The sequence below is a fragment of the Hippocampus bargibanti genome, linkage group LG15 (assembly GCF_051943395.1).
Source record: "Hippocampus bargibanti isolate YZ-2025 linkage group LG15, ASM5194339v1, whole genome shotgun sequence".
Lineage (NCBI taxonomy): Eukaryota > Metazoa > Chordata > Actinopteri > Syngnathiformes > Syngnathidae > Hippocampus > Hippocampus bargibanti.
Window position 1 is genome coordinate 5,710,513 of NC_142748.1, and position 20,061 is coordinate 5,730,573.

General features: G+C 38.9%; 1 protein-coding gene across 16 annotated transcripts in view; it reads right to left on the bottom strand.

Moving 5' to 3' along the window:
• The window catches only part of rbfox3a (RNA binding fox-1 homolog 3a), a 216,437-nt gene that overhangs the window by 17,273 nt on the left and 179,103 nt on the right, over nt 1–20,061 (bottom strand). For 11 of the 16 annotated variants that reach the window (XM_089015696.1, XM_089015695.1, XM_089015709.1 and 8 more), the window contains 6 exons: nt 19,803–19,949; nt 11,689–11,742; nt 9,910–10,002; nt 8,361–8,421; nt 6,721–6,774; nt 563–695 (listed from right to left, as the gene is read on the bottom strand). In XM_089015696.1, the coding sequence (XP_088871822.1) occupies nt 563–695; nt 6,721–6,774; nt 8,361–8,421; nt 9,910–10,002; nt 11,689–11,742; nt 19,803–19,949 (542 nt within the window). The remainder of the gene's footprint in view (nt 1–562; nt 696–6,720; nt 6,775–8,360; nt 8,422–9,909; nt 10,003–11,688; nt 11,743–19,802; nt 19,950–20,061) is intronic. The other 5 variants (XM_089015701.1, XM_089015694.1, XM_089015702.1 and 2 more) reach the window with 2 other exon arrangements.

Genomic DNA, 20,061 nt, shown 5'->3' on the forward strand with positions numbered 1-20,061 from the left:
ACAATGACAAAAACCCTGGCACTGGAGTGGACACATTTTTACACATATCTGGCAGTGAATGAGTTAAAGATGTCTTGAAGAACTCTTGAGCTTGGCTGAATATAGCCAGACTTGATCAGGGTAAAGATTACTTTGAAATTGTGACAGTCAATAAAGGCGATGGGATACACAGATTTTGAGTTGATTTTCTTTTATGCATCATCATAAAATAGAAAACTATACTCACATACATTTATTTAACATATAATACTCCCAAGCTCAGACATATACCGCCAATCTGACTGAGATGGGCCCGTTGGAGTGTGCAGTGCAGGTCATTGCAGTTCATTCGCAGCTGAATAAAGAGTGACACATTCGAAAAAAAAGAGACAAATTTGGCCATTCTGGAATCAAAGAGCAATTTTCCGCTCTATTAGAAAATGGCCTTTTTGTTTTCCACTCACCATTCTCCCATTACTGCAAGTGTGTCGAGGATGCGTGCGTGTATATGTGCGCACCGGTACGTTTGAATACTTCCGAATTACATTTTTTTTCACCGCGTGAACGTATGCATGTCACTCACGCTCCGTAGGCTGGTATGGGTGGAGGGGGTGGTGCGGCACGGAACGTGTTATAGACAGCCCGACCTCTCCCTCGCAAATGGGCTCCTCTATAGGCGACTGCTGCTCCCGCGGTGGGGTATGGGAACCCTGTGACTGGGACAAAAAACACACAGAAATCATACGGGATATATTAATTGTATGACAGCGTTAAAATAGGCTAAATTTGTCCATTGTGAGATGAATAAAGGTTCATATAATCAAATCTAATTTAATCTAATCTAAAAATACAAACAGCAGATGGTGTCCTTTATGAAACAAAAATATATTTTCCAATATATACAACTGCAATATATTATAATATATTATATTCAATGTCATTTCCCCATATATTTTATATTTTAAATCCATTTATTATATATTGTCAATGGATGGATATATTGGGCAATATATTATATATTGTTCATAATATATTGTTATATATTGTAATATACAGACATTCCCCTACTTACGAACATTCGAGTAATGGACAACGGTACATATGAACATTTTTGTAGTAACAAATGTAGTATTCTCTCCCGTTGCACATATCTTTATAGAGCATATATTTTATTAAATGTTTATTTTTCAGTACAAACCTATACAGGTTACTTATACAAGCCTTAAGCATACATATATACATTTTAAACATACTTATATAACCCTCAAACATACATTCCATTCAAAATATAGCACTGAAGCAATTTACGAACAAATTCACCTTACGAACGACCGTTCGGAACATATCTCGTTCGTAAATTGAGGAGTGTCTGTATTGCAAAATATACAAATGATTGCCGCTTTTCATATATTGCAATATATTCAAAAGTGACGTGTAATATATGCATTTATATAGTACAACATATATGTGATTTTATATTCATACATAACTACCATCATACATTACAATTTATATTTGATAATATATTTGTGATGTATGTCAATATATCTGATCAATATATGATATAATATGGAAATACAGGTCCACGTAGAGCTGTATTTCTACACGCTTGTAGCCAGAGGCCATATTGATGACACAATTGTCACAATTTTAATAATGGAACCTCTTGGTTGAATAAAATTATATTTTACACACCAAAAAAAAACCATCATTGTGATGAGAACAGAACTCCTCTCACTTTCTCCCCCCTCTCCTTCGCTGACTTTGTCTCATCCACTCTCATGTAAGTGATGGAGAACCACAACAATCTGCTGTTTCTTCCCCGGCCTATTCTAACAAGTGGGACCACAGCATTAATATGTCACGCAGCCAGCACGCACTCGGCTGGTGATAAAGATCAATTTCCTCCCTCCACTACCAGATTCTTTACCCCATTCTCCTAATAGTGGACGTCCTGATATTAATTCTACTTTGTGTGTACGTGCATGCGGCAGTAAGTGTGCTAATGGATGATTGTGAGTATGACCATGTGTAGCTGGTGACGCGGTGACATATATGAAAGGGAGGTGACGATGAGCTATGGCTTGTGCATGTGGCGCTGGAACAACTTGTGAATCATTAAATTGCATTGCGTGACATCCAAAAAAGCCCATAAAAAATGTAAATAAACAATTACTGTATTTTCTGGTGTATAAGGCGCACCCAAAAGCCATGATTTTCTTCAAAAGATGACTGCAGTTTATATGCAGGTGCGCCTTATATGTGAATTATTTTTGCTTGAGTATATGTGCCTTATACATGGAAATAGTTTGAAAATACACCATTCTTTGGGGTGCGCCTTATATATGGGGGAAAATAAAAATATACCATTTCTTGCGCCTTATACTCTGGTGCATCTTATATATTGAAAACGTTTTAACATACACCATCCATTAGGGTGCGCCTTATACTCTGGTGCGCCTTATATAGCGGAAAATACAGTTCATACATAGGAATTGAAGATGAACAATGGGTATATTTTGACACTACCAAGTAACAAAATGGACCTTATAATGTATATTCAGATTCTGTGTTCCTATGGTAGCCCAGTGTGGTAAATAAATTGAGCGAAATTCAGTAAAATGTGATTTTTCTATGGAAATAACAGGAGCAGCATTACATTTTTTTTCAAATGTAAATTGATATAAATTGCTCTTGGTATTATTTTTACAAGATTTTACAAAGGACGGGAAAATAAAAACTGACAGTACACAATCGATATGTGGACGTTTTGGGTTCCATAGGTGAAATTGAACACGGCATGTATAAAGCGGTATGCGAGAATGTGCGTTCGCGTGTATGTGGAGGTCATCTGTCATTCTCCTGAATGGGGATTTGCGCACAATAAACCTGTAGCCCAGCCTAGCGATGGAGATGGAGTGCACTGTCACCAGCCGGGGGGGATTTATGGGGGCCGATTCAGCTGATGGGTGCTGGGAAAAGCCGTCTGATAAAGGGTGATTAATCGGCCGCTTTACATCCTGCTTTGCTCAACGCCCCAAAGTAGATTAAAAGCAGCCGTAATTAGTCGAGAAAATGTTCTCATCCCATTCACTTCTGCCTAATTTGGGTTTTGAACGGAAAACTGGTTCTAATACTCCTAGTCCGCCGCCATTTTTTTGCAATGCTTTTTATTTGAACATTAAATGCATCACTTTTATGCGAGTTAACTGCTTGTTCAGTGTAGATTTTACACCGCCACCGACATGATCGTTTCACTCCTTGGGGACCGTGTAGCTTGATTGCAAAACATGTTTTGCAAAGACCAACCTCCCATGTATAATTCTAATTAGCCAAATGAAGAGTTAGCTTTATTGATAGCAACACTTTTATGAAATGACATCATGCCACGGTGAAGGTAGAATGGGGGAACTGGTGAACTTACGTAATGACAGACATTATCGCTTCGATGTTTTGGAAATTGTTTGCGCCTGTAATAAGCAGCATTTTCACGGCCCCACTTTGTTCAGCGGAAAGGTCGGTGCTATTGGACAGTCTGCGGCTTGGAATTGAAGGGGATTTACGTGGGCCAGGAGATGTAAGAGAATCTCTTTTCGTCAATGGATGCTACAGCTTTGTGTTTGCTTTCAACATTTAGCTTGGAGCAGACATACACATTTGACCGTGATGTTCCTGATTCACTGGTGAAAAGGACGCTTTGATCATCTAGAACTGCTTCATACAACAGAGAGGGTGCAGAAAGTGCTGAAGATTTAATGACTCTGTCTTTTGTGTCGTGTCACATGATTTATTTACTTTTTTGTTGTTGTCTTGACTACAAGATGGTGGCGTGAGAGTGGCTGCCTCTACAGCAGCATTGTATTTTGTTTTTCTACTTCTTCCTTTCCTTTCCTCCTCCTTTGCTGCTGTGAATATTACATTTCTCCACTGCGAGACTAATAAAGGCCAATCCAATCCAAATATATTGACACTTTCCGAATACAGAAACTGGATGGTCTACGAATCATCCTACGTCGCTCTGAGACGATTTTCCGACAAGATTTTGAAGCGTATCTTCGTGTATTCGTTTTATTTATTTATTTGGACAACCTGACAACTCAAACAGCCTGAGGTAAAGTTTCAGCACCAGGGCAGTCAGATTCTTTCATCCAAAAATTATTCAGTCAGTTGTTGTTTTATTTACATCTGCGTACGTATAGTAGATACCATTCGTCATGGACTCCACGGCTAAATCAGAAGATAACAACTGCGATAAACCAAGAGAAACTTTGAAATATATATTGACTCGTCTCATAAACATAGATGGAGGATTCATCTTCCTTCTCTCTCCGCTTTAATTGTCATTTATTGGCAGTTGTAAATATAGATCCAAATCCATCTGCAGTTTAACTCATACTGGCTTGGAATATTGGATTAAAAGGCTTGGTGGGGTTGATTGATGAGTGGAAGGAGGTATTTAAAAAAAATGATATAGGCAAACAGACAAAGGGATGACTGGGTTAATCCTTTTCTGGTATGTTCCTCAAATTCTGTCGATTCATTTTGCTCTTGTCCCGGGAGCGAAATGAAGCATATGGTGTCATTTAGGCTTGGCAAACTTTAGCGACGCATTTCAGACCACTCGGTACATAAGCATCCTATAAATTAGAAAGCCAGACTGGATATGTGTATGGGTTGGATACATGAATCCATAGAACATTCCATTTCGAGACTGTTTTAATTCTAAGCCCTCCCACTTCAATGTCACTGCCGTTTTATCAGACCTGAAAAAGTCAAGTCTCATCTCCATAAAATGCGAGGAGAGCCAAGTCAACAGCCACATAACGTTCGCACATTAGCTTGTTTCCGCTTTTTATGCAGAGTAATCTCGCAAGTCAAACAAAATATCTTACACGACTCTGGTCCACGTCCAATTCGTACATATACATCCACAGATAGTAATTATATAAAGATAAACATCATGAATCATCCATTCTTTTGAAAAAAAAGAAAAACTTTTTAACTCATTCACTGCCAGATATGCAAAATTGTGTCCACTCCAGTGCCAGGGTTTTTGTCATGGTCACTCGAATTCCAGGTCCCAGAGAATATTGAGTTTTAGGACTATATAAACATTCAATGCAGCGTTAGAAACCTTAGACTCTCTTCTTTCATCCAAAAAAAAGAGTTAATTCTTAAGTTATATGGGTCTGGAGTTATATGAGCTTGAAGTGAGGGCGTGTGCCCAAAACATACAGTACATAAATATATGTAGGTTTATATAGCGCTTTAACAGCAGCTGAAGCTGAAACAAAGCGCTAACATGGAAAAAAAGGGAAATGATGCCCCCTAGTGGAAAAAAAACATTGCCAGATGCCATGGCCAGCGCTTTATTGGCACCCAAGCATTAAAAAAACAAGACCCAAACAAATTCGGGAATGCCGCTCTACGTCATATTTTCAATTCCCGAATAAATTCGTGAATGGCAGTGAATGAGTTAATATGCCTTACTTGGCTGGTCTGCATTCGCCAATATGTTCTTGTTGCACTTCTTTCTTTATACGTTCTACTTGAACAACAGCATGTCGGCTTGTCATTTATGGGATTACGGTACCAAATGAAAGATTACCCTGTTTGCATTGGGAAAAGGGGTCATCCTTTCATGCTCTGACGCTTGTTTGGCTTGGTGGATTTAGAGAGAGAGAGAGAGAAAGACGCATACAACTGGGACAGGGGCAGGAAAGTCGGGAGGAGGAGGAGGAGGAGGGAACAAGGTAGATGTAAAAAAGATAGATGGCCTCTCTCTGTCTGAGCCGTTATTTAGAGGGGTGCTGTAAAGCTGTCTCCAAATGACCAGATTTCAGACTAATGAGCAAAAAGGAGTACAGTTATCGTGAGCAAACAGTCTCGGCACATGAAACCAAGACACTACATACATATACAGTATATATTAAAACTATATATTAAAAGTATATATACACACATACTGTATTTTCCGGTGTATAAAGCACACCCATAAGCCTTAATTTTCTTCACAAGATGACCCTTTGCTTTATATGCAGGTGAGCCTTATATGTGAAGTAATATTTAGCTACAACAACAACAACAACAATAATAATAATAATAATAATAATAATAATACATGTCATTTCTAAGCACCTTTCAAAACTGTCAAGGTCACTTTACAGTCACAGGATCAGTCTCTCTGTGGGTGAGCGGCGGCAGCCACACCCGCTAGCGTTCACTCAACCCGGAAGTAACTCAAATAGATAGAAAGCTAGCCAATAGATAGCTAATAGTCTCGCAACTACCCACTGACTCCATTTCCTCTAGTAGAAGAAGTACTGCGTAACCCCAGTCTCTACTGTAGCACCTTATAATGTGGTGTGCCCTATATTTGGAATTTTTTTTATATATTTATATATTATATTAAAAAAAAAATCTTCTTCATTCATTGAAGGTGAGCGTTATATATGGAAAAAATGTGCAAATACACCATTCATTGGGGGTGCACCTTATATTCCAGTGCGCCTTATATACTGTATATATATATATATATATATATATATACTGTATATATATATATATATATATATATATATATATATATATATATATATATATATATATATATATATACTGTATATATATATATATATATATATATATATATATATACTGTATATATATATATATATATATATATATATATATATATATATATATATATATATATATCAACATTTATGTATATTTTCATACCTGCATAAAATTCAGGACTATAAACGGCTCCAACCACTGGATTCAGCTTCCAGCCTGCAAAAGCATACACATAAACACAAGTGAGTCATGGTTCCAAGTTTTGCGGCGACAAATCTCTGCCAAGTGAATGAAAAATAATCAGGATCGAAAATTGATGGATGTCTACCGACATAAATGGACCCTGTACCCTGTTAACGTGATATGCTGTTCACCGTGTACCTCAAAGGGTTGAATATAAAAATATATATCGATTTCATTTAGTTAATCTTACAGATTGGAGAGAATATTAATACCATACCAGAGGGGCTACAATTGTTATTTGTGTTAAAAACAAATCTAATGTGTTGTATGCATTGGTGAAAATGAAAAGCACTGCATCAATACTATAAAACAAGTACCGGACGAAACTCGCTGGACTAAAAAATGAATGGATAGATTTAATGGATCAACGCACATCTGAATTTTGAATTATCCATCCATCCATTTTCCGTACCGCTTATTCCTCATTAGGGTCGCGGGGGTGCTGGAGCCTATCTCAGCTGTCTTCGGGCACGAGGCGGGGGACACCCTGAATTGGTTGCCAGCCAATCGCAAATTTTGAATTATCCTTTTTTTAAGATTAAATACAAAGTTAATCTTACAGCATGCTCAGTGGGGACTTTTGGACCCCAACATAATTCATCATGTCAGCCATTAGGCAGTCTAGACCGCTACATGATATTTGTAAACAATGCGCCAGAGTGACTGACTATCGATGTTGCGTTGCCATAGATACCCTACAAGGATAAGGTTGATATCCATTTACGTGAAGAAAAAAAATCTAATGAATCCAGAGGAAGGAGAGAGGAGTAAGATCTCCCACAGGGACACAAGCTATTCATTCATAGAAATATGTAAAATGTTTGATTGGGTTGTCACTGATTAATTTAACAAACCCAAACTAGCCTGGCCTGCCTCCTCGCTGGAGTGTCAAAAGAGCACATCTGCCATTAATCTGAACAGAAAAGTCAATTAATTAGCCAGCCTGTGATCAGGTTATGTCAGAATTTCCATCACGTGGAAAGTTGAATCAATTTATCTGCAGAAATGCAAATTGCAACCGACATGCCATCTCCCTTCCAATCAATTTATCTCGCATAACTCGATCTGCTTTTTGAGTGACACTTTACACATTCCAAATCGAAAAGAAGGCGAAAATCGTGATTCAAGCTAAACTGGGAGGTGGGAGGGGGTCGGGGGGGGAGGGTTGTCTGGATGTGCCCATGAGGGTGACCGCATGTGCTGAGTAGCATTTTAGGCACCAGTGCGCCGCAGAGGGAGTGGAAATGGGGTATTGTCTTCATTTACTCTTCTTTTGTTTTTCTTTCTCTATTCCTTTCCTTTTCTTTCGCCATTAACTTCTGCCTGCACTCTGCTATTTGTGTGATATTTCAATATTCATTCCCTATGACAAACATGGGTTGAGCACGTACAATGAAAATCTGCATTTCATTCATGTAAAGTGTAAGGATGATGCCTGTTCAAGTATTTGTTTTTTTTCCTATGGTTTGTGCTTGTCGTTGTGAAATATCACCCGGTGCCAACTCGGGGGGGAAAAAAAGATCAAACACAAAAAAATACAAATAAAGCTTACATCTTACCGTTTGTGTAAGGGTTTGCCACTTTTTTGTTGGTCATTACTCTTGCGGTGGCATTATTGACCTGTCAGCAGGCAGGCAGAAGTTCGCATTAGGCAAAGCTGGACACACATAGTATTATATTGCATTTTTCATGCTCATTTTTCCAAGTCAGGCTACATGCAGTCAAGTCAACGGTTAGATTTTTTTTTATACTTGTTCCAACATATAATAATAAATAAAAAAACAGCAATCAACATAAACAGATGCATGTAGATAATGCATAAAAATCTTAAGTGCTGTCGAGAAAATTAAAATATAGCAATCGGTACAATCTTAGCAACTAAATACGATCCAAGAACAACCAGTCATTCACAAGCCAGGCTCTGGTAAAAAAAAAAAAAAAAAAAATATTAATAATAATAATAATAATAATAATAAAAATAATAATAATAATAAAAACAGTATTTTCCGGTGTATAAGGCGCACCAGAGTACAAGGCTCACCTCCAATGAATGGTGTATTTTCCAACTTTTTTCACATATAAGGTGCACCGGAGTATAAGGTGCACTTCCAATGAATGATGTATTTTAAAGTTTTTTCTATATATAAAGCGCACCGGACTATAAGGCGCACCTTCTATAAAGGAAAAAAAAGTTTTCCAAATATACAGTAATATCTAAATATATAAAAGTTGATCAAATATATAATACGGTTGGGTGATGCACTACTTCTACAGTAGTCGGTGGCCGTTGACAGTCGTTGTGAGACCTGTTGTGGCTCAGTATTACTTTACATATAAGGCGCACCTGCGTATAAGGAGCAGGGTCATCTCTTGAAGAAAATGAATGCTTTTGGGTGAGCGTTATACAGCGGAAAATACCATAAATGCACAAACACATCCTTCTTTCAACAAAAGTATTGTAATACAGAATAACAGGGATTAATCAAAAAACGTATACAAGAGCAGGTCATTTTGTTTTCTTCTTATGTGGACAAGGCGACTTTCTTATCATTAAAAAAAATCGATTTTGTAGACACGAAATGCTAAGAGATGATACCAACGCAACAAATTGCATCTGCTAATTTGGCATGTGGTTAATTTTTATGTGTTTTGATTCAGGTGTAAAAAAAATGTCATGATTTTGATTCAATGTCTTGCTTTTGAACTGTTCGCAAAAAAAACAAAGTGATGTGACTCCGTGCGCATGCTCACACAAACACCCATGCCACAATCCGTCATGAGCAAAGTAGTAATTCATTGTTTGTGTCAAAACACTCAAACGTCGCCGACTCGCTCGCTCGCCCGCTCTCTCTCTCTTCCTTTCTTTCTTTCTGTCTTTGTCACAAACACTTACAGATCAGATCAGGCTTCAGCATGCAGCGTTCAAGGTGCAGCAGGCAGGTGGAAGACACGAGATGAATGCAAGAGAGGGAAGGTATTGCAGGAAACTTCAGGCAGAAGGAGAAAGGAAAGACAGAGTCAGGAGGTGGGAAGAGGAGGGTACAAGAAGGGAAAAGAGGGACGGGGACCAGAGGCCAAGACAGGAAGAAAAAACAAACAAACAGGCACCTCGATTTTGCGTCCTTCTACGATTGTACCATTTAGTTTCTCCCGTGCGCGATCAGCATCTGCGGTTGTTTCAAATGTTACAAACCCAAAGCCCTGCGGTTGCAAGGGGGTGAGGTTAAAAAAAATAGAGAAACGAAGGATGGAAGTGAGGAAAAGGGAAGAGAGAGGGGTGGAAAGACAAAAGCAGAGAGGCCTGGAGGTTAGGAAATGGGACTAGGAGGGGGCTAGGAAAGTTGGAAAACGGGACATTTGCACCACACATCTGCGACACGAAAATCCGAACGGAAACCAGCAGGACTTCATCTGTGGAACGATTGCGGCTTGGAATTGAAGCGAATTTACGTGGGACCGTAGATGTGAGATAATATCTTTCTGTCAATGGATGCTACAGCTTCGTATTTGCTTTCAACATTTAGCTTGTAGCAGACGGGCAAATTCCACCATGATGTCACTGATCCACTGGTGAAAAGGAGGCTTTGATCCTCTCCTCTTTCATCTAAAACAGCTTCATACAGCAAAGAGGGTGCAGGAAGAGCTTAAGACTGTGTTTTTGTGTTGTCATATTTTGTTTTTTGTTCTTTTGACTTCAAGATGGTGCCGCAAGCGTGGCTGCCTTTACAGCAGCTCCTGTATTTTGTTTTCCTTTCCTTTCCTCTTCCTTCCATAACTTTGCTGCTGTGTAATGTAAATTTCTCCACTTCGAGACTAATAAAGGCTAACCCAATCAAACCCAATTTAAAATAATAAAATGAATTTAAAATGAATTTAAAATGAATAAAATGAACAAAGACAAAAAAAAACAAAGGATATTTTTGCAAAAAAATATGTTTAATTTAATTTTAATTAAAAAAAATATAGTTACTATTACGAATGAAAAATGTGGTTTTAATTCATTGTTTTTTTCATACTCCATTTTTATTTTTGAAATATTTTGTTCCTTTTTCTGTATTGTAGATTTTGTTATTTTTATCGCATTTTTTTCTCTTTTTACTAACCATATACACGCTAATGGGACTTTTGCCGCCTTAACTACATGTGCTTTATGCTCTTATCCAATTAGAGGCGATGAGACAAAATAATTTTAATTTTCAAGAGGTCTCATTGTGACTGGGGCGGTAAAATACAAGTTCATTGATTTGCAAACAAAAAATATATATATACAGAAATACAGTATCACCAATTATGATGCAATATATAGGCACATTTTGAAGTCTTTTTTTCTCTCTCTCTCTACATGTTTACATGTTATTATCTAATGATGTAACACAATTAAACTGTCAAAAACATCTAATAGGTGTCCTTCAATAATAACCTGCTGTCCAAAGTGTTCCATTTGTGTATTCTTGACCGACTGTGGTGGCTAATACGTTTGTCAGATTCGCTCGCTATACATTGACAGCCGGTAAGGCTGAATTTGTTTATTCGATGGCCTCTGTCTCGCTCCCACACAATGTGCGGTTATCTCCCTGTTGCTGTAGGTCAGGGAGCTAACTAGGCGGGACAACGCGTGCCGTGTTTGCATCCTGTGAGCAGCCTGATGTCAGCATTAAGATAAGAAGAGGCGGTTCGAATGTCGGTCTCAACGTATGGTGTCTATGAGCTGCCTTGAAGGCAATTGGAACTGATAACTTTGTAATTACCCTGAGACGGAGTGAAAGAAAAAACCGTGAAGACAGAGCTAGGAAGGGAGAGAAGATGCAGACAAGGGATAGTGACTAAAGTCAGAAGGAAATACAAAACAGATTAACGGGTGTACTGTGGACCATGATGCTGATTTACCTTAGAGCCTCTTTCGTTAAAAATAATCTCCACATCCAAAATCTTGCCGAATTGCTGTTGGAGACAAAAAGGGACGAGGAGGAGAGAAAAGGGTGAGAAAACAGAAAGGGGTTATTAGAATGCAAACATGAAGTCATTTTATGAACAAAATATCAAATGAAATCAATTGAACAACGGTTGAAAATTAAATTGTCGAACATGCTTCTCAAAATGATCAAACTCCTCCTGACCTGACAATTACATTATTAACTCATTCACTGCCAGAAATGTGCAAACGTGTCCATTCCAGTGCCAGGGTTTTTGTCATTGTCACTCAAATTCCAGGACCCACAGAATATTACGTTTTAAGGCCTACATAAACATTCAATGCAGTGTAAAAAAACCTTAGATTATCCTCTTTCATTAGAAACAAAGAATTAATTCCGAAATTGTATGTGTCTGGAGTTATATGCGCTCGAAGTAAGGGTGGCTGTCCAACATACAATGCAATCCACACTTATTTGACCTAACCTGAATGCTTTTTGGTGCACCTTATTATAGGTGAAATACCACTCCTTTTTGAACCTCTGACTGACCGATTCAATGACTGACAAATTTGACACATGGATTTCAGAAAACCATCCAATTTTCATCCACATACGCCATATTTGTAATGTGAATAGAGAAGCGCTGTAAAATCTCTGTTTTCATATAAAAAATATTGATTTGACCGCAGTGTGGCCAAAGCATGACTGCCCATGCCCATTTACAATTTCTTGTGATTTCCAGTCAAAAAAGGTAAGAACACATCCAGCAACCCCAAATTATTTACAAACTGTCACAATGTGCCAGCTTCTATTTTACACTAAATTAAGCAACACGAATCGCCAAGGCTGTGCAACACATGTACACACTATCCGCTGGGAGGAAGGAAAGCCCAGAGATGTGTGAGCGTAAAGAAAAAAAAAACTGTGCTAGCTGAACAAAATTGCTTGTTCAGTGGTGTGTAGCTAGGCCTCTCACTGGGGGCAGTCCCAGACAAATATCACAATGTGTGTCTCGGGTTTCTGCCACTTACACACACACACACACACACACACACACACACACACACACACACACACACACACACACACACACACACACACACACACACACACACACACACACACACACACACACACACACACACACACACACACACACACACACACACACACACACAACAATGTGAGTGATTGAATGATTCCAAATTTAGTTTTGTATCAATGTTCAGAAAATGGACAAAATCCAGCTTCAACGGACAGTTAGGACGGTGGGGAAAAAAAAATCACTGGCACCGCCCTACCCACTCACGAGGACTTGAACGCTGCAAGAATGAGGGCAAGAACAAGGGCACGGAAAATCATACTGGACCCTCCGCACCCTGCCCACCACCTTTTTCAGCAACTCCCCTCAGGTAGGCGCTATCGATCCACGCGCATCAAAACCAGCAGATATTTAAAACAGCTTCTTCCTTCGTCACCATTAACTCTCTAAAGAGTCAGCAAAAATAACTATAGTGCCTTTTTGCAATTTTAATTTTAATTTTAATTTTAATGATGATAGTAGTGCAGCATGTTCTAATTCCTTCTGTGTTCGACATACTTGGCCAATAAAGATGATTTTCATTCTGATTTAAGCCTTTTGTGCACATATAACGATAACCTGTAGCATAAACTGTCCACTGTAGTGACCACTGTCCTCAAAAAATGGTTAAATTAGATCAGAATAGAATCAAATGATTGAATATTACTGCAAGAAACATTTTTTTACTTTCTTTACCTAAATGCTGCATCCGAAAATTTTCATAGGCATCTCTGGCACGGCGACCTTGCCTTTACTCTGTTGTCTGCGCTATCTTTATTTATTTATTGAAATGAATCATAATTCAAGGTCAAGTTATGCAAAATGCAAGGCTGAGTATTACCATACTGCCTAGGCAAGGTTAGCGATCAACATGAACTCATGAGTGGAACATCGTGGCGCATCATAAAACTCAAAATAAACGTCAAATCACCACGACGTTTGGCGCCAACATTCGTTGCCGTTTTTTTTTTTTTCTTTTACTTTTATTTTCTATTCAATTAGTAATGTTATTCAGGAACTATAACACTGGATCCATGCACATAATCACTCATAGCGAGATTGCTGCATTATAAGACCCCCCCCCCCCCGTAGTCTAATTAAAATTCTTTGGGTACTCTAAGTTACAGTGATCGAATAGATGATCTTGACATAGATGTCCGACACTTGAGTGCACCCGGTTTTGAGTTTGTCAGCAAAACAGTAGGTTGTCCCAATTGTAATTTACGATATGTCACCCGCATTTAAGTGCAATGCTGCGTTGTGGAGTTATCCTTTTCCATCAATGTCTTTAAGTTAGCGTTGCTTAGTTGAACGTGCCAGATGGAGTTACTGAAGCACTGCAACACAATTAGGAGGCATTTATCTGGATTTCAAAGCTGTCTTTATTTTTTTTCTTAGTACAACCTTCTTTTCTTCTATTTTGAAAATCACACCACTTTCACTAGGCTATCACTTGCACATATTCATATTATTTCTTTCCTTCTATCTGTCGAGCTACGGCATCTATCTTTCAATCTGCGGTGTCTATCTGTATATGTCCGGCGTCTATCTGTCGAGCTACGGCGTCTATCTGTCGATCTACGGCGTCAATCTGTTGATCTACGGCGTCAATCTGTCGATCTGCGGCGTCTATCTGTCGATCTACGGCGTCAATCTGTCGATTTGCGGTGTCTATCTGTCAATTTGCGGTGTCTATATGTCGATCTGCGGTGTGTATATGTCGATCTGCGGCGTCTATCTGTCGATGTGCGGCGTCTATCTGTGGATCTACGGCGGCTATCTGTGGATCTACGGCGTCTATCTGTCGATGCGCGGCGGCTATCCGTGGATCTACGGCGTCAATTTGTCGATCTGCGGCGTCAATCTGTCGATCTGCGGTGTCTATCTGTCGATTTGCGGTGTCTATATGTCGATCTGCGGCGTCTATATGTCGATCTGCGGCGTCTATCTGTCGATGTGCAGCGTCTATCTGTGGATCTACGGCGGCTATCTGTGGATCTACGGCGTCTATCTGTCAATCTACGGCGTCTATCTGTCGATCTGCGGCGTCGATCTGTCGATCTGCGGCGTCTATCTGTCGATCTATGGCCTTCATCCATCCATCTACACATCTATCCATCCATATATCTATATGATATTGTATTATTTGTTTTTTTTATGAAATGGGTCTTTTTTACAGTACAAATTCCATCTTGATATTAGGAATAAAAAAAGGTAATGTTCTCAGGTGTCTGCAAAGAATTATTGATGCGGTCATAAAATTTCACTTGTATTGATTTGATGATACATTAAAAAAAATACAAATAAAACTAAAAAAAGAAATCAATCACAAACTTTTGTCTAAACACACACACTGTTCCGCATTGACTTAAAACTCTCGTTTGCACTTTGGAGGACAAACCTTATACAACTCCAATAATACATTGATATGAATGAACCAAATGTGGATTATAATTACACCTCACTTCCTCAGATGAAGAGAAAACTCGAATGGATCCTCGTGGAATAATTGGAAAAGCAAATTAGATGGAAACTTTGAACGGGACACATTAAAAATAATCCCCGAGCTGAGAAATGCCGGGTTACCTGGAATGCTGCAAGACTCCTGCACAGGTGATTAGGCAAGTGTAGCTATCATTAAAATGCTATTACCACACTGCCCCCCCCCCCCCCCCGTGTGTCCACATACACACATGCAGTATGTCGACAGTGACTGTGTGTCGAGTATCTAATGACTCATTTCGGATCCCAACCCCTAGGAGGGTGACAGTAAAGCCCCTCTTGCGGTTGGTTCACTAAGTGCCTGTTTATTAATTAAACGCAGCCGATACTCAGGGGACAGCAGTCTTGCAGTCTCAACTTGTCAGGTTTCACCCAGTGTAAGGCTAAACGGACATCGGGTCCAAGACGTTGAAGCTTTTTCCTGACCTGATAATCACCTCCCAATTGTCCTTATCTAATTATGAATTAAGCTCCAACTTCGTTTGTCGACTTTATTTGGAAACAAATGCTTTTATATCCATTTTTTTTTCTTTTTAACTGCTTTTAGAGGTTATGCTTACTTTATTGTTCACCATACATACATTTCATGGGATTCGCCTTTGATTGAACTTCTTTATACGGCTTCGTTTAATGCTCTCATAATGCTTTTCTATTACAACTTTGGCTGAGATGACTCTGAATTCCATTTGCCGTAATGCCCAGTTATTGCCTTTGTTTGCATCGCAGCGCTAGTCTAGTGGAACTGTAATAGATTTGCGTCCGCTGCTCACACATACCAATTTAAGCGAAAGGAAGTTCTTCGGTTCTTCTGAAATCTATATTAGTGGGAATGGGGAGGGGCTCAGACACATTTTACGGCAATTGCTTCTGCCTTTGGCTCAGGACGAAAAAACACGTTCAGGAACAATGCAATTGCCTGTTTTCCATTGCCAAGAACTGACTTCACTGACAACTCTTGAGTTTTGCATTGGTTGTCAAAAAGGATTAGCAATTGGCTACTAACTAGCCTAGAAACTAGGCTTTTACATCAAAACACCTCCCCAAAAAATGTAAATGGCTTTCTCGCACGTTTTTGGTCATTACTTGCAGCCAAAATAGTGACTTGGTTATATAAATTGACACATAGGGATGCATTTTGTGCTCAAGTCTTAGTTGAGGCATTATTTGCTCCTCAAGAGTTGCAGGAACCAATTTGCCGGAGATTATTACAATTATTTTTTGATGATTATAATGCAGTCAATGAATTGATCTAGAAAGAAAATGTCTGCATTCTTAATTAACTCATTTACTGCAGGACGTGTGCAAAAATGTGTCCACTCCAGGTTTTATGTCATTTTCACTCAAATTCCAGGACCCACAGATTATTGAGTTTTAGGACTACATAAGCATTCAATGCAGCGTAAGAAACCTTAGACTGTCTTCTTTCTTCAGAAAAAAGAGTTAATTCCTAAATTAGATTGTTCTGGAGTTATATGAGCTTGAAATGAGGATGGTTGTCCAAAATACAATGCGGTACATACATATTGGTTTATATAGGTAAAATGCAAATACATCACCCACGCGGAAGGAAAAAAAACATTGCCAGAGGTCTGACTCACACTTTATCGTCAACCCCCTTGCAAGAAAAACCAAAACTCGAACAAATTCGGGAATGACGCTCTCCGTCATATTTTAAATTCCCGAATAAATTCGGGAATGGCAGTGAATGAGTTAAATTAGAATGTGATCCACCATATATGATGATGTGCCTCCCTCAATCAAATACAATGGCCATCCTTCATCAAATAGTTTTTACTGTTCAAAAGTGCTTTTACATTGAAAAAAAAGTGGGCTATTGTTTCCAAATAAAATTCCCCCTGGCACAGATTTTACCGGTAATTTGAATCCATCCCCTTCCTGAGTGTTTGCGAGCATGTGTTCAACAAGACGGGCTGAGACTGTCTGTCTCCTTTTATTCTCGTTCTACTGTTGCTTTCACCCAATCTGATGCCATCATTGGTTAATTGCGGTGCAGTGTTCGGTGCCTCAGAGAATCCGCTAAGTGACTGGAGACTGCCGTGAGAGGAGGTGGAAAAAAAAACGAGTCCCGGTACTGCTCAAGAATACACAAATCCAAACAGGCGCCGACATTCACTCCAGCACTGCTGTCACCCCACATACAGCTAATGAGGATAAACTCCCTTTTAACCTCACTGAAGAATCCCATTAATTGTCTCTCGACTGACGGGGCCCCTTCCATTCCAGTTGCCTTTTGCGAACATCAAGAGCTCTGAGGCCAGGGAAGTGCTGGCGGAACCCACAGGAGCAGATGTTTCAGTCCATTTGTGTAACAGGGAAGGAGGAAGTGGGAGTTGGAGACGCATAACTCCGACCTCCTATTAAATATTTATATTTGGGGAAAGAAGGGGGCTGGTAGAATAATATGCGTGTTTGTGTTCTATAGTTGCAGAAAGCGGTGGTAAAGATGATATTGCGTGCTGGATTTAGACTCCCCATCTTACGAACGAGATACAGTATGTTCCGAGTGGTCGTTGGTAAAGTGAATTTGTTTGTAAGTTGCTTCAGTGCTATATGTATGCAATGTAAGTCAAACACTGAAGTATAAAAACACAGACACTGTAACAGTCATAAAATAAATTCACACCGACTGTAGTACGACGACATATATAATAGGGTCTTCAGTAAGCCACACCTGAATGTAATTCAGTAATTACGTGCCAGCAGACGTTAATTTATGTTATGCATCGAGTCCTCCTGTAGCATCAATCTACGCAGCCAATGGCAAAGCGAGCTCAGCCAGAAAAAGGCGCGCAATACGAAATCTAACTTCCAGCATCGCTCTCCGAACATTTTTCGACATACTGAACCCGTAAAAATGTTCGGCTGTACTGTTATTCGTAACTCAAATGTTCATAAGTTAGGGAGCGTCTGTAAATTCTTTCATGTATCTTGTCACCTGACAGCATGACAGGCAGTCCACTGTAGTAACCGCTGTTCCTGAAAGGGTTAATACTGCACGTCACGCTGCACGCTAATTTTGCAACGATACAAAAATGACCAATGAATGGCATCGGAACGTTCCAACAATACCTGCCAATCAAAAATGCCCAAGTGGCTACCTTTCCAGCAGCTCGTGTATTTTGTTTTTGTACTTCTTTCTTTCCTTTCCTCTTCTTTTCATAACTTTGATGCTGTGAAATGTAAATATTTCCACTGCGAGACTATTAAAGGCTAATACAGTCTCCAATCTTTCCCCGACTTCCACAAGGACACAAACAGTGTTGAGTTTTACAGATGTTACCCAACAACAGTCACAGCAAAGCGAACGAGACGCAATGATATAATGAGGCAGGTTTTATATTTAACCCAAGGTTTCATCTCATGAAATGATCTGAAAACTCATCAGTCGGTACAGTTTGCATCCCTTTTTAGCAATCCGTCTTCACTTAAGGTTTCTTTTACACGTGTAAAGACAAGTGGAGCATACACGACGCCAGCTACCAACCACTCTGATTTTTGGAGGACCACTTAAGGACAGACATGCGAGATAAAAGATTTATAAAGCGTAGCCTAATTTGGGTGAAGGGCCATGCAAAGGTAAGGGTGTGCATTATTTAGTTTGATGATGGGAGCTTTGCAAAGTAATTCAAAGCACAGAATTCACATTTTGGATGTTGTTATTTTGGCCCTTTGAGTTTTGTAGTTGAGTTTTGATCAACGTGCAACCCGGTGTGTATATACCAAACCAAACTAAGACTTTTTTGTTGCTTGTTTTTCTCATTTGCTGCCATTGCTCAATTTATTTTGGATTTATTGTATAATATTTTGTACAACCGCCCCAGTTTTAAGCATAGAAAACTCCAGCCCCATATAATTTCGGAATTAACTCTTTTTTTTACTGATGAAAGAAGACAGTCTAACGTTTCATATGCTGAATTGAATGTTTATGTAATCTTAAACCTGGAATTTGAGTGAAAATGACAAAAACCCTCTCAACTCTTTCTACACCATAATCCGAAAATGTGATTTTTAAAGACATTTTTTTATGCTGAATCATTTTCTTGGCTACTAAGGAAGGTATATCAATCAATAAACGCAGAATGTAAAAAAATATATTATTTGTAAATAAAATCTTATCCTGCATTTCTATTAGTTTTAAAGATAAAACAATAGCTGAAGAGTTTATACATTAGAATACAATCATAGGAAGCCATTTTTATGGAAATTTAGTAACAAAGAAACAACATAAAGCAAAGTAATTTGGACTTGTTTGGATTCTGATGCAATCTTGTGTTGACAGCCAAAAAATGCCATGTCGGTAGATATCGGAAGAATTGGTTACTAACTTGTATCAACAGAAAATTTGGGAAGAAACTTACCCTTCTTAATTTTCTACAAGGAAAAAATTATGGTGGTACTTATTTATAGTGTCTGTATCGAAAAGGTTAAACAAAAACACCAGATAATACAAAAACAAATCATGCGTCAATGGTGTTCCTTCTTACCCCAAACATTTGCCGCAGATCAGGATCACGGAAACGGAACGGTATATTGGAGACGTGTAATCTTTTGGGCTGCTGTTTCTCTGACGAGTCATTCGGCTGCAGGTGAAGCTGCTGCGAACCTTCCGTCTGTGTGATGTCATCTATCTGCTACAAAGAAGCACATAGAATGCAGAAGGTCAACAAATAAATTCTGAATCTGCAATAAAATAAAATTAAAAATGGCCCATTCCGAATGCAGCCTCATTTTTTGGCATACCAT